Here is a 15198-nt window from a genome sequence, read left to right on the forward strand (position 1 = left end):
ATTACCTAATCACAGAATCTGTTCTGTTGTACCCTGGGATGGAAGAAGCCTTTTCTCCTGGAGATCCCAAAATTTGAAGTGTTGTATTAATGTCAACTTCAGATGAATGCTTAATGGAATATTCCATTATTTCTGGAGGTATTAGCGGAGTCTCTCCCTGAGTATCATCAGCTAAGAGGTAGCCTTCAGTTTAAAAAAAATTAAAAATGAACACTTAACAAATCTACATTTATCAAATTGCACTATAAATGCTTTCAGTTTTATCTGATTTACATACATCATATTAAGTTGATGTAAAAGTAAATTATAAATGTTAATTTCAAGTTTAAGGAGAAGAAATTTTCTATTTCTCGGATAATTAACTCTCAAAATACAAAGGACAAATGTTTTATTCACCAATTTTATAATTCATATTGACATGTAGGCTTTTTAATCTACTACCTTTTAATAATTTTCAGTAATATATTCTGTAAATGTAATAGGAATTCTACTATTATCTCTATCAAAAGTCAGTATTTGGGAATGCCTTTTCAAAAATTAAGATTTTTCTTGATTATTTGGAATACAGAAACACTGCTAATATGGTTACAAAAGAAGACCCTAAAAGTCAGACTGCCTAGATTTGCATTCTGGCTCCAAAAATTAATAGCAGTGTGACCATGGGCTGGTTTCTTTAAAACTCTCTCTCAGCTTCTGCATTTACAAGATGGGGATAATAATAATAACAATAACAAAACCTGGTAATAGTACTAAATCAGTGGGTTGCAATCAATTCCACATAAGACATTGGGTATGCAATAGGCATTAAATATACATGTTAGCTAGTATTTTAAAAAAATGCATCCATAGCTCTGTGATATACAGCAGCTGTATTCAAATTTCACCCAACACTATGTATGGACTTTTATTTTTTTAACATATGAAGCTTCTTCTAACATAGGAAGTTTAAACTGCTCAGTTGGCAATTACATTTTAAAAAGAAACAACCAACCAACCTGTAACTAAAATAAGCCAGTGAATATCTTCATACAGATCATCAAGCATTTTGTTGTCAATAGTGCTTGAACCAGGTGAAGCAAGTAACTGCTGCTGATGTCGCTGTAACTGACCATGGAGCCTTGTTACTCTTTCTTCTAATAAACTGAAAGAGGGGGGAAAAAAACCCAAAGCTTCATAAAGCTCAATAAGCAAAGATCTAGAACAACTCATAATTTCCATTTATTAGGCAACATAAATTAAGACATTAGCGCAAAAACACATATATGAAAATATTATAGTACACAACTGTTCTCATAGCAATATAGGAATTGTGATTTATTGTTCATGACATAGAATTAAAACATTGCTTTACAAACAATCAAGGTTTACAACAGGCATTTGAAAACTGGTTATTCCAAGGTTTTATTGATATGGGTCAAATCATTTCTCATACCATGTTTTCCACAATCTCTCTGCCATCTATGCTGTAGTGCCTGGGCTCCAAATGTACAAGCCAAGGAATGCAATCATGAGTATGTTTCTGTCCATTTGTTCCAGTGTGCTGGGATACGGGGTGGGGGTGTTTAAAGTCTTTAAACACTTTAAGTGCTCTCCAGGGAATTGTGAATAGAGAATATTTGCTCCATGGGGTTTCTTTGGACTGTGTGTACCTTGTCAGAAGAGGTATACAGTGTTCTGCAGCAATTCTTCCTAGCATTCCTACACTGGCTAGTTGATCTGAAAACTGGTCTCGATCATCCTCTTGAAGTTCACTTATTTCTTCTTCCTCACGAGAGGCCACACCATTGGCAGTCTATTATTGAAGAAAGAAATAAAGAGTGAGGAACTGCATTCCTTTGTTCAATGAATCATGCATTTTTGTTGCATTATAAAATAACTTCAGCACATCACATGAAAAGGAGGTGGACAGTGCCAACTCAGCGGTCTAGGGCCTGCTATCTAACTATGCTGACAACGCTAGTAGTTACAAAAGAAAGCGAGGAGGGAGACACCGAAGAGAAAGAAACGGAGGGTTATTACCCCGTGGTGCACATATATAAACAGAGCAAACTGCACTCACAACCCACCTCCCACACCAGAGAATTTAACTTCTGTCACTGACTGAAAAGATCTGACATCTTTAAGATCCAAGGTCCTTTATATACAAGAAGTCATTTGTATCACTGGACAACTAGGAAGACACAGGTGGGTAAGTGAAAACTGAAGAGAAACAGGGTAACTACAAGCAGCACCCCACAAAACATGAACTCACTTAGTAAATGGGCTGACTTTTGCTTTAATGCTCTCAGCAAATCTTCTGAAGAAGCTCCTCCTAAATTTCTAGTATTATACAATGTATAATAGAATAAAAGAGACAAAACAGAGTTACGATGAAATACATTTTTACTTACAATCCAGCTTGAAACTTACCAAATTCCTCGTGCCATCTGGAGCTGCGAGGTGGCACTGAATATAGGAATTGAAAACTTGAACTGCATGTTGGGTAAAAAAGCCTTTATGGAAATGTTTGTCGTCTTGAACCAAAGTTAGCCAGGATTCTAGCAATTTGTCATAGGCTTCCATGTATACCATGTCATCTTTATCAAGCTAAGGGAAAAAAACACTCATAAAACAAATGGCCAGAGAAATAAGATGGGAATTATAACAAGAGTTAGAGTTATACGTATAAATACTTTTATGAATTTTTCCTTTAGCAAAGGTTCCTGATTATTTAATAATCTAGAGCTAACTGGGCCCATTTTAAAATTAAACATTGCAGTAAAAATGTGTAAGCTTTTTGTTAAACCTTCTAAAATCTTTCTAACTTAATCTAAGTAATTCTTTTTTTTTTTAATTTTATTATGTTACGTTAGTCACCATACATCATTAGTTTTTGATGTAGTGTTCCCTGTAATCTAAGTAATTCTTAAGCACAAAGGAATTAATGTTTTTTAGAAGACTAGCTGTTCGGTACTTTGTGGAACATGCGCTTTTCAAATAAAAATCATATTAATATTTTTCTGTGGTCAAGAGAACTGTTAGAATAAAAATACTAAATGTGTACTTATAACACATTTTTTAAAAAAGATTTTATTTATTCATGAGAGAGAGAGGCAGAGGGAGAAGGGTTCCCAAGGAACAGGGAGCCCAATGAGGGACTTGATCCCAGGACCCCAGGATCATGACCTGAGCCAAAGGCAGACGCTTAACCATCTGAGCCACCCAGGCACCCTACAACACACTTTTAAATGATTTTAGAAAAAGTGAAGGATGATGAAAACAGACTGGCCTAATCAGCATATTTAAGAATATGTGGGGAGAACTTCACTGATATTCCCTAACATTTTAGAGCAAAAAAGAAAAACAAGGATAGGGCCTACACAGGAAGGCGTCTGGGGAGGATGCTAAAGCAGGAGGAACACCAGAAGCATGTGGACTCACAGAAACCAAAGTATGTGAGTACAAGGGTGGGGAAGCCAAACAGACAGCACTAATAATTATGCAGGCTTGGATATTAAGTTTTTCACCATGTACAGGCTGTATCCTAAAATAACTTCAAAGTAAAGTATTCTGTCGTATTGAGGAGGAAGAGTCTATACATAGTGATTAAGGATACCTCTATGGAGCCCAAAGTGTTTAATATTTAACATTATCACTTAATTTTCTCACACTCTAATAAGAATCCACATCCTAATTTTGCCATCAATTACTAATCTGGGTCATAATTTACCTATGTACTGATTTCTTCATCCACAAACTTACTAGGATCACTATTCAATGAAAGGAATACTTAAGTGTCAAGCACTACTGCTTAGTGCAGAAACATAAAAATGTACCCTTCTTTCATGCGTTTAAACTCAGTCCAGTGGGGAAGAGCAAAAAGCAAACAAAAAATACACTAAAGGCCATAAAGGATAAACACACATTTCAGGGTCAGTTTTTAACAACAGAGTCTCTCATAAGAAATCTGTTATAAATAAAAGAATACAGTTTTGAACTATGTACTCACTTTTTTTGTTGTTTAAGATTTTATTCATTTATTTGAGAGAGAAGAGAAGCAGGCTTCCCACTGAGCAGGGAGCCCGACGATGACGTGGGGCTTGATCCCAGGACCCTGGGATTATGACCTAAGCTGAAGGCGGACGCTTAACTGACTAAGCCACCCAGGCGCCCCCTATGTACTCACTCTTAAAACGTTGTGACATTTTGTTACTATGTTTCTGACATCCTGTTACTAGGTAGTGAACCCACAAATACTGAAGGTCAACAGAGGTCAATAGGTCTAATTTATACCTTGGCTTTTCTGGGTTCTAAAGCAAACAGGCCCTCATCCTACAAATACAGAACTCTGGAACCTTCACCAAAGAGAATCATCTCAAGCTGTTATTCTAGCAATCTGTCAATAACTCAAAAAAGAAAAGTAATGGAAGATCTATTTCAAGTATTCTGGATTACCCAGTACCCCCAGATCATAGTATCTAAGCACCTATGTGAACTACTTTCGATGAACTGTGTTTTCTTATGCTTCCAGCTTTTATTAACCCACAGTATATTTAAAAACAAAACAAACAAAAAAACTCACACAAAAAAGCCAGTCATTTTCTGGGTAAAATTGACCTTTTATTTATTTATTTTTAAAGATTAATTTATTTGAGAGACAGAGTGCGCAAGCACAAGCGTGCAAGTGGAGGGAGGGGCAAAGGGAGAGGGAGAGAGAAACTCAAGTGGATTCCACACTGAGTGCAGAGCCCGACATGGCTCCATCTCATGACCCTGAGATCAGACCTGAGCTGAAACCAAGAGTCGGACGCTTTAACCGACTGTGCCACCCAGGCACCCCTAAAATGGACCTTCTAAAAGATATAAAAAATTTAAGTCATTTTGTGAAAAATTTACATTAAGAATGAAGGAAAAATGAAAAGAATGTCATTTGTTAATTTAATAAGGATTTAAACGAGCAACCCAAATTTTTACTACGTATTTACCTGGCCTTAAAAGTATATTTACCAAAAATGAGCAATTCTTTGAATGCAACCAACTGGAACTTATTCATCTCATGAATGGTCAATTCTTATTATTTGTGGTATTTATGTTCTATAAAGTTGCCACAAACACTGAGTTAGTAAACAGGTTAGGTTCCTTCTCTAGTCACTACATTTTCTACCATGTCGAGGCAGATAGATCAATACATAACCCTGTTTTATGCATAACTTAGTTTCATGTGTCTTTCTGTTTACAGACACCTTATTTAATATACATCGGTCATTCACTAATAATGAACTAGTGGCCAACACCACTATAACTCGTGCCTGAACGAAGCTTATCTGATTCACATATCTGCTCCATAAGGCAGGCATGTCACAGCCATTTTGCCCGCAGGAATGCTAGGCAGCACTTCAGCATAGCGCTCAGAGGCCATCTCAAATACTGAAATTATCCAGGCAGTCACTGCATAGGAAGAACTTCAGTATTTTTTTGAAAACAATTTAGAATACCCCATTTCACACAAAAATGCAAAAAATGTAGCACAAGAGAACATGAAAATGTGTTTTTACAATATGAAGGCTAAAACGGGAAGGCAGAGCATTTGGGGCCTTGTTTGACTTCAGCTGGGAATAAGCATGTCAGGCAATTCCTATTTTTCATTAATCTTTGCATGCACATGTCCACAAATTATCATGAGAGTGCCACGAGTGCTGATTTGGGGATTACAAATAGAGCTCTAGCAAGGGGGAGAATTGCAAATAAGGAACTTGCGAATGAGGACACTGGTTCTTCTTGCTCAGATATCACCAAAATGCATTACACTTTTGAAACTGTCATAGCTCATAATTTTTTGAACAACAGCCATCCATATTCTTGGTTCCATAAATGCAAGATCATATTCATTTAGATTTATAAATACCTATGAAAACGATCGATTCAACCATTTTTTTCATTTCTACATCATTTATTTCCGTCCAACCATCTTTGTACATACTGCTTTCAGCACTAATACCATTATAAACTGTATTAAGTAAATTCTGTGGCACAAACATTAAAAAAATAAAGGAATACTGTCAACAATATGTGATAGTCCAAACTCTTGTCACAAAATATTTGAAGTTTTTCCTGTGGAATGACTGACTTGATGAGAATAACCTATTTTCCTGTTCTCCTTGGAAATACATTGTTTGCTCAAGAGTTGATGAATTTGAAAAATTTGCCTAGGATATCATCAACTAAAACTCAATCTTCGATTTCACTTATACTACCAGTTTTATCATCATTATTAAAGCTTACCATGCTACTTTTTACATTCATCTTCTAATCTGTTTTATCACTGTAAACGGTCTTATTCTGGCAATTTCCTCCTCTTTGTTACTATGGGCAGAAAATGAAAAATTCTGAATTCCAAACAGGACCCAATGAAACATAAAGACAAACAAACAAACAAAAGAAGAACTTGAATGAAACTGAAACTCTAGGCCCTGGTGGTATACTGAGAGTTAAATAATGTTGTAAAAAATAGCCAAATAAAATCTGTTCAAGCTTCATCTGTTGTCATGGGGCTGAGGATTCCAAATCATTCACTGCCTCCTATATAAAGCTTTGTAAGAGATTTTTTTTCCTACCTTTATTTTTACTTTATATTAGAAAGAATTCTTCTGAGGAGCAGGTGTGCTTCCTCTTTTTGCATGAGATCCTCTTAAGGAACCTTATCTCCCATCCCATTTCAAGTCCTTCAAATCTAGAAAGTCAAATTTATTATTACATACAATGTAAGCTTCTAGCTTATATATCAAAATCATTCTTTTTCTCTAATCTTGACTTTCCACTCTTATTTCTGATTGTTTCTTGCAAGTTTTAAAAGATTATTTCATTTTTGGGGCTCCTGGGTGGCTCAGTTGGTTAAGCGACTGCCTTCGGCTCAGGTCATGATCCTGGAGTCCCGGGATGGAGTCCCGCATCGGGCTCCCTGCTCGGCAGGGAGTCTGCTTCTCCCTCTGACCCTCCCCCCTCTCATGTGCTTTCTCTCTCTCATTCTCTCTCTAATAAATAAATAAAATCTTAAAAAAAAAAAGATTTCATTTTAAACGCCACCAGAAATCTTCTATGAAACAAAGAAGGTTATGAAAAAATAAAATAATCTCTAATATAGTTTCAACTGCTATGCTTATCACCTTTCCTCTTTCCCTCTAGAACATGGCCACTCTTCTAAAGCCTGCCCAATTAATGGAAGAGCAGCTGTGAAGAGTGGCCTAATGTAGAACAACATTTAAAGGGTTAACTGAACATGAAACTCACTTAAGAATGTCTACTTAACAGCAGAGTCACATGGCAATTTACATGTAAGAATGTTTGCTGCAGCATTACTTAAACTCATGGCAACACATTTATGAACCATTTCCCTAATCCATGACTTCTAGCATTATTTTAATGACATGAAAAAATGCTCATAATAATATAAATAAAAAGTAATGATTTTGTTTTTATTTGTCTAATTGGCATGCCTTAAAATTTGGAAAAAATACATTAAAACATTAATAGTTAAGTTTCAGAAAGTGAAACTACAAGTGATTTGGTTTACTTCTCATTAGTAAAAAAAAAAAACTTTAAAAACAATTATTGAGTATTAAATGTCCATAATTTGAGAGGAAAAGGGTATTTATAACCCTTTGTGTGAGTAAAGAGATGCCAAGAAAGTGGTAATTAATGGGATTTTTTAAGAATTTTAATTTTTATGCACTGTTTGAATTACTTTTACCAATTAGCATATTCCATTTTTACATTAAAATTGTATTCTGAAATGACACTAGTAACAAAATTAAAATTATAAATATGAGGAAAAAAGTGGAAGTAAAAACTTAACTTACAGAAAAATGGACACACTCCTAGTATTTGGATCAAGGAAAAAAAGAAAAAAGAAAACTTCAATACTCCCACAACTAACCATTTAAAATTTTTAGTTAAATTTTTCTCCAAAAGAAAATACCAGCCTCAGTAGATTTACAGGTGAAATCTAGTGAACTAGCAAAAAAACAAAGCGAAACAACTGATCTTATAAACTGATCCAGAGAAGAGAAAAAAATGCATTAGAGAATGGTCTGTGGAGTTGTCGTAATTCTGACAACAAACAAATCCAGCCATTCATAGAAGGCCATGATATGTGATCATCCAGTTGAGTTCAACTCAGAAATGCAAGGGTAATTTTACCATTAGAAATATCCATAAGGGGCGCCTGGGTGGCTCAGATGGTTAAGCGTCTGCCTTTGGCTCAGGTCATGATCCCAGGGTCCTGGGATCGAGCCCCACATTGGCCTCCTGGCTCAGCGGGGAGCCTGCTTCTCCCTCTCCCCCTGCTCATGCTCTCTCTCTCTGTATCTCTGTGTCTCAAATGATTAAATAAAATCTTAAAAAAAAAAAAAAAGAAATATCCATAAAAACAATTCAGTTCATTAAAAGATTAAGCAGAAATGCATTTAATAATATCCAATATTGTCATGTTTTACAAAACCCCATTAGCAATTCTGATAAAGAATAGCTCAAAAACCTAGAGCAAACATTATCCCTAATGATGAACCAGAAAAGATGAGTTCTGTTTCCACTTGTATTCAACACTGTACAATAAGAAAAAGAAATGTATTATACTGTAAGAGAAAAAATACAGATTGTGAAGTCTGAAAAGCAATATTATCATTATTCACAGATGATATAACTGTCACAGAAGACTAAAAAGCCTCTGAAGACAAATTATTAGAACCAGTAAGAATTTATAAAAGTTAGTAAATATCAGATCAATATATATAAACACCAACCGCATTTCTCTATGCTAGCAGCAATCTGAAAAATAAAGTTTTAAAAAGATACTATTTACAATAGTAACAAAAATATAAGGTACTAAAAAACATATTCCTTTATTTAAAGCCAACGAATTAGACTTACATCAGTACAGAGAAATACCACATTTATGGATAGAGTTCATATTGAGAGATATCCATTCTTCACTTAAGATCCCCCATAATCCCTACCATAATCCAACTTAATAAATTCACAAATTTTATATGGAAGAATAAAAAGCCAAATATATCCAAAACTCTTCTGAAGAACTGGATGGGAGTAGGGTGAGGGTAGGAGCATGACTGTCAAATACCTACACATCCCCTTAGAACAAAGCAAAATATGGAAATGATTAGAGAGCCCTGGAAATAGCCACTTTTATGTGAAAACTAGAATATATGACAGCAATTGTCCTATAAATCATTGAGAAATAATTCAATAAATGTTGCTGGCAGCAAAAGAAACCAGCAACAAAGTGAAAACACTATGGAATGGGAAAAAAATAGTTAGAAACCATAAATGTGATATGGGGTTAATATCCAAAACATATAAAGAATTTCTACAACTCCATAGCAAAAAACCCACAAATAATCCAATTTAAAAATGAACGAAGGACCTGAATAGACGTTTTTCCAAAGAAGATGTAGGAATGGTCAACAGGTACATGAAAAGTTGCTCAATATCACTAGTCATTAGGGAAATGCAAATCAAAATCAAAAGGAGACCTCACTTTATGCCTGTGAGAATGGCCATAATCAAAAGGACAAGAGATAATAAATAATGGCATGGATTAGGAGAAAAGGGAACACTTGTGCATTGTTTGTGGGATCGTAAATTGGTGCAGCCACTATAGAAAAATCAGTATGGAGGACCCTCAAAAAATTAACAGAATTACCATTTGATCCAGCAATTCTACTTCTGGGGATATATCCAAAGGAAATAAAAATTCAAAAAGATAATGTGCATCCCCACATTCACAGCAGCATTATTTATAACAGTCAAGACATGGAAACGACCTAAGTGTCCACTGACGAATAAAGAAATTGTGGTATATATACACACTGGACAATTTCCCACCATTAAAAAAAAAAAATGAGGAAAACCTACCATTTGTGACAACATGGATGGATCCTGAAGGCATTACGCCAAGTGAAATGAGTCAGAGAAAGACAAATACTGATCTCACTTATATATGGAACTAGAAGATGAAGAACAACAACAACAACCCCACCAAACTCAGAAAAAGACATCAGATTTGTTGTAACAGAGGGGGTGGTGGGGAGAAATTGGAGAAAGGTGGTCAAAAAGTACAAACTTTCAGTTATAAGTTCTGGGGAAGTAAGGTACAACATGATGACTATAGTTAACACTGCTGTGTGATATATGGGAAAGCTGTTTGAGTAGATCCTAAGAGTTCTCATCACAAGAAGAAAATTTTTTTCTTTTCTTTTTATTGTATCTATGAGATGATGGATGTTAACTAATAAACCTATTGTGGTGATCATTTCACATATGTGTAAATCAAACCATCATGGTGTACACCCTTTAAGTTAAACTTATACAGCAATGTGTATCAATTATTTCTCAATAAAAATGGGGAAAAATACACATATAAATAAAAATCTGTTATCCATATGAAAAAAAGGGAAATTGGATCCCTACTTGGTATCATATTCAAAACTAAAGTCTAAGATGGTAAAGTCATGAAAGGTAAACTTTTAAAATATTTAGAAGAAAACACAGGAAGAGTAGTTGTCTGAAACAAGGAACTAATAATCCAAATCATTTTTTAAAAGTAATTTCTACACCCAACATGAAGTTCCAACTCACAACCTCGAGATCAAGAGCCACATTGCTCTTACTGACTGAGCCAGCTGGACACCCCTAATAATGCCAATCGTAAAAGAAATGACAGTAAGTTTGACTACACTAAGATGAAGAACATTTGTTCATCAAAAGACACCAGGAAGTCTAACTGCAATATGCTGCTCAGGACTGGATTCCAAAACAGAAAAATGATTGATGGAAAATTAGTGAAATCCAAATAAAGCATGGAAGTGCAGTTAATAATAATGCATCCAATGTTAATTTCTTAGTTTTGACAAATGTACCACTGTTATATCACATGGTAAAATTAGAGGAAACTAGGTAAAAGGTACTGTCTTTGCAACTTTTCTGTAAATCTAAAATTATTCCAAATTAATAATAATAAGAAAGATACCATAAAGTGAAAAGAAGAGCCATAGAACTGGGAGGCTAGATCTGTAACAAATAACTGACAAAAAAAAATAAATAATGTACAGAATATATAAAGAATTTCTACAAAGCAGTATGAAAAAGGATAGGGAAATGGGCAAATGGGCTATTCAAAGGAATAACCACGGGAATCACATATATATGAAAAAACGCTCAACATTACTAGCACCTTAATTATATAAGACCATACTGTATACTTACAAGTTTGGCTAAACTAAACTGTGATGGTGAAGGCATGAATCAATGAAAACTCACACACATCACTGCTGAACATGTAACTGGTTCCATCAGTTCAGCAAACAACTTGAAACTATCTTGTAAAACTGAACATTTACATATCTTAACATCTAAAAATTCCATTTCTAGGTTTAGACCTTATAAAAGCTCTCATGAATGTATGCTAGGAAACACACAGAAGAATGTTTACTGTAATGCTGTTTGTAATGGCAAAAAAGAAACCTCAGAAGTTCATTTACAGCAGAATGGAGGAAAATTGTGGTATGACATTCACACAATGATGTATCTTATACATAGAAATGATCAAAATTTCTAAAGCAAGAGAATGACAACATTCACAACAGTGGTTACTTCTCTTGCAAGGGTGGAAGGGGGAGAAGCTGGGGTCATGGGATGGGGATGAGTACACTGGAATCATCGACTGCAGTACTGATGATGTTCTTGGGTTGGGTCATGGGTTCACTCATGGTGACCTGATTATGTTTTAGAACAACATATTTTATTTTTTTGTCTGTATCAAATATGACATAATAAATAAAATCATCTACGGTGGTTTTGAGGACCAAAGAAAAGATCTATAAAATGAACAGAGTGCTAAAATGGCCATGCACAGTGCTCAATGTGTTATTAGCAGTAGGAAAAAAGGGTGGTTTTATTCCTTCAACAAAGATATATTGAATGCTAAGAGCGAAGCACTGGGATACAGAGATGAGTAAAATAGTTTCTTCCCAAAGAAACATCTGTGGCCTGTTTATATACTTAACGAAGCACGTGTTTTGCAGACATCATTTGTTAAGTCTTAACAGTTTATCTTGCCAAAATAAACAGACTGGTAACATATCTTAAGAGGAACTTATGGAATAGCATCCTCTGACCTCTGGTATCTCAAAAGGAAGAAGCAGGACATTTTCTTAAAACTATCTTTGTTGTTCTTTAGTACATACATAATGAATGTTATAATAATTTAATTATTCATATATAGAAAAGTACAAATAAAATGTAAAACCCTTATAAGCTTTATTATTGAAAGAGCAATAATCCCTCCTATAAAGCCCTGATATTAGACAAAGCAGAAAATCACAGACTCTAAGAGCCCCTATTCATTAGATGGTGACTTAAAATAAGAACTAAAAACTTCTAAAGAGCCTTCTGGTTCCTCCTGAATACCAATACAAGTAACTCATCAGGCAAAGTGTGAGAAATTTGGTTGATGACAATTGGCAACTAAATCTTTCAGTCTAATCACGGAGAACTGAAACCTAACCAAGTGCTTTTTCACAATACTTTGGCCCTGCTCCATGGCCACACTGGCCAACACCCAGCAGCCAAGCCAGAGCACGTGCACAGAGATGACGAAGGAGTCCAAGCTAGACACTATGTGCTCATGCCCTAAGTATTGTCAGGCCTGCTGCCAGAAAGGCTTTGGAGAGGGGCTTAGAGCTTGTAAGACTACTTGACCCCACTTTACTCCATTTGGGAATGGAGGGTGGAAAAGGTAATCAAACTATGATAACAGCACTTACATTTCAACGCTCATAATTAACTTAGAAGTGTATAAAGGAGTGAATCTGGAGCCCTTCAACCATAGAAAAATATCTGTTTTTATGTCTATGTGAATATAAAAAAAAAAGTCGTTAATTTTATTTATGAAGATGTTGCCAAAGGAAGCTTTCTAAAATAAATATGTATATGTGAATCTGCTCCCCCCTTTTGACACTGAATTCAATTTCAGAAATTAAAATCTAACATTATTATTTGATTCCAACTATATGACATTCTGGAAAAGGCAAAAACTATGGAGATAGTAGGGGCGCCTGGGTGGCTCAGTCAGTTAAATGGCTGCCTTGGCTCAGGTCATGATCCCAGGGTCCTGGGATCGAGCCTTGCATCGGGCTCCCTGCTCAGAGGGAAGCCTGCTTCTCCCTCTCCCTCTGCCTGCCGCTCCCCCTGCTTGTGCTCTCTCTCTGTCAAATAAATAATTAAAATCTTTTTAAAAACCCCCCAAACTATGGAGATAGTAAAAAGATCAGTGGCTGCCAGGGGTAGGGGAAGGAGGCGGAGCACAAAAAATTTTTAAGGCCCCAAAACTATCCTGTTATGATACTGTGATGGTGAATACATATCATTGCACATTCGTTAAAATCCACAGAACACGTAACACCAAGCGTGAATTCTAATGTAAACTATGGACTTTGTGGCATAAGGATGTGTCAGTCCTGGTTCATCAACTGTAACAAATAGTTTACCACACTGGTGGAGGGATGTTGATAGTAGGGGAGGCTGTTTGCATTTGTAGGGGCAGGGGGGAAGGATGGGATATGGGAACTCTGATTTTTCATTCAATTTTGCTATGAATCTAAAATTGTTCTAAATAATAAAGTATGTGTGTGTGTGACCCTAATATGAAATATTGTAAAAGTTCAAAAGATAACTCTTGCATTGAAAATACATCTCATGCTAGAGTCGTTCTAAATTTGATTGTTATGCCGTAAACAATTCCAAATCTACTCCTAACTATAACAGGACTATGCTTACTATCAGGTATTTAGTATGATCCATCCCACTACAATAGATCTTTTTTCTACGAACAGCAAATAACCAACATGAGAACTCCAAATATTGTCCATGAAATTGAAAGGCTCATTCTTTGATCATCAGTATTTTCTTCATATGTAAACATAAATGACATGAGTTAGTAAAAAAAAAGCATATGATTCAGGCATAAAAAAATGCAGGAAGATGGATAATTCATTCTCACACAGAAAGTTTTTTTTCTTTTTTTTTTTTTTAAAGATTTTATTTATTTATTTGAGACAGAGAGAATGAGAGACAGAGAGCATGAGAGGGGGGAGGGTCAGAGGGAGAAGCAGACTCCCCGCCAAGCAGGGAGCCCGATGCGGGACTCGATCCCGGGACTCCAGGATCATGACCTGAGCCGAAGGCAGTTGCTTAACCAACTGAGCCACCCAGGTGCCCCCAGAAAGTTTTATTTCTAAGGAATAATCTTTAAGAAGTTCCTTAACCTGGTTTAACTCTGCATTCCATATCTCTGGCCTGAGGCTGCTGCTACTGTATTAGTCTTTACAAGGACTTGGGAGTGAAAACAAATTAAACAATCAGAGATTGTAGAGGATGGGGAAGAAGTGCCAAGAACACTGACCACTTGCAGTGTTCCCTTGCAAACATGATGAAAAAATCATTTGGCAGAAATAACTAATGAGACCAAAACATGCCTACAATAAAAGAAGGGGGGAGAAAACTCCAGTTAAATGTAAGGGTTAAAAAAGGTTCTATCGATATACTATTTCTTAATCTGGAATTTGGTATACAATTGTTCATTTTATTATTTTTTATAACTTTTATATATATATGAAATTTTTTACTTCATATGAATGAAATATTTCACAGTAAGTTTAAAATTTATAGGCACTGGCACAACCCCCAAGTCCAATGACAGTTCAAATAATATATGTAGTGCACAGTGTAAAACATTAATAAGAAAGGACATACGAAAGATTAAAGACTCAAAGAACTCTTATTAGTTTATGCTGTTATTCACTGGTTGGAAGAATTTAGATTCTTTTCCTGGTGTAGCATTATTTAAGGCAAATAAGGCAATATAGATAAAATCACAGAAATGTCACAAATAAAACTTCATGAACTCTACTTAAAAATTTAGAAGGCTTTGAATGCTAAATGCAAAAGTGATTAATTCATTCTCTTATTTTTTTTTTCTTTTAGCCAGCCCTAAAGGCACAGAATTAATTTAACTTCAGCATACCTATGCAGCTGACAGTATTCCTGGCTTCTAAAAGACCCCAAGAGAAATTGATTTAGTGGACAAGTTTTGCAGCTGTTAGAAGAATCCTATAGATAGATCACTGGGGGGGCGGGGGGGGGGGGAAT

General features: G+C 35.5%; 1 protein-coding gene across 5 annotated transcripts in view; it reads right to left on the bottom strand.

Moving 5' to 3' along the window:
• XPO4 (exportin 4) overlaps positions 1–15198 on the bottom strand; it is a 117903-nt gene that overhangs the window by 21332 nt on the left and 81373 nt on the right. For all 5 annotated transcript variants that reach the window (XM_081815396.1, XM_081815398.1, XM_081815397.1 and 2 more), the window contains 4 exons: positions 2410–2586; positions 1650–1792; positions 996–1141; positions 6–183 (listed from right to left, as the gene is read on the bottom strand). In XM_081815396.1, the coding sequence (XP_081671522.1) occupies positions 6–183; positions 996–1141; positions 1650–1792; positions 2410–2586 (644 nt within the window). The remainder of the gene's footprint in view (positions 1–5; positions 184–995; positions 1142–1649; positions 1793–2409; positions 2587–15198) is intronic.

This window comes from Leptonychotes weddellii, chromosome 3, assembly GCF_054177405.1.
Source record: "Leptonychotes weddellii isolate Sample4059 chromosome 3, ASM5417740v2, whole genome shotgun sequence".
NCBI classification, from domain to species: domain Eukaryota; kingdom Metazoa; phylum Chordata; class Mammalia; order Carnivora; family Phocidae; genus Leptonychotes; species Leptonychotes weddellii.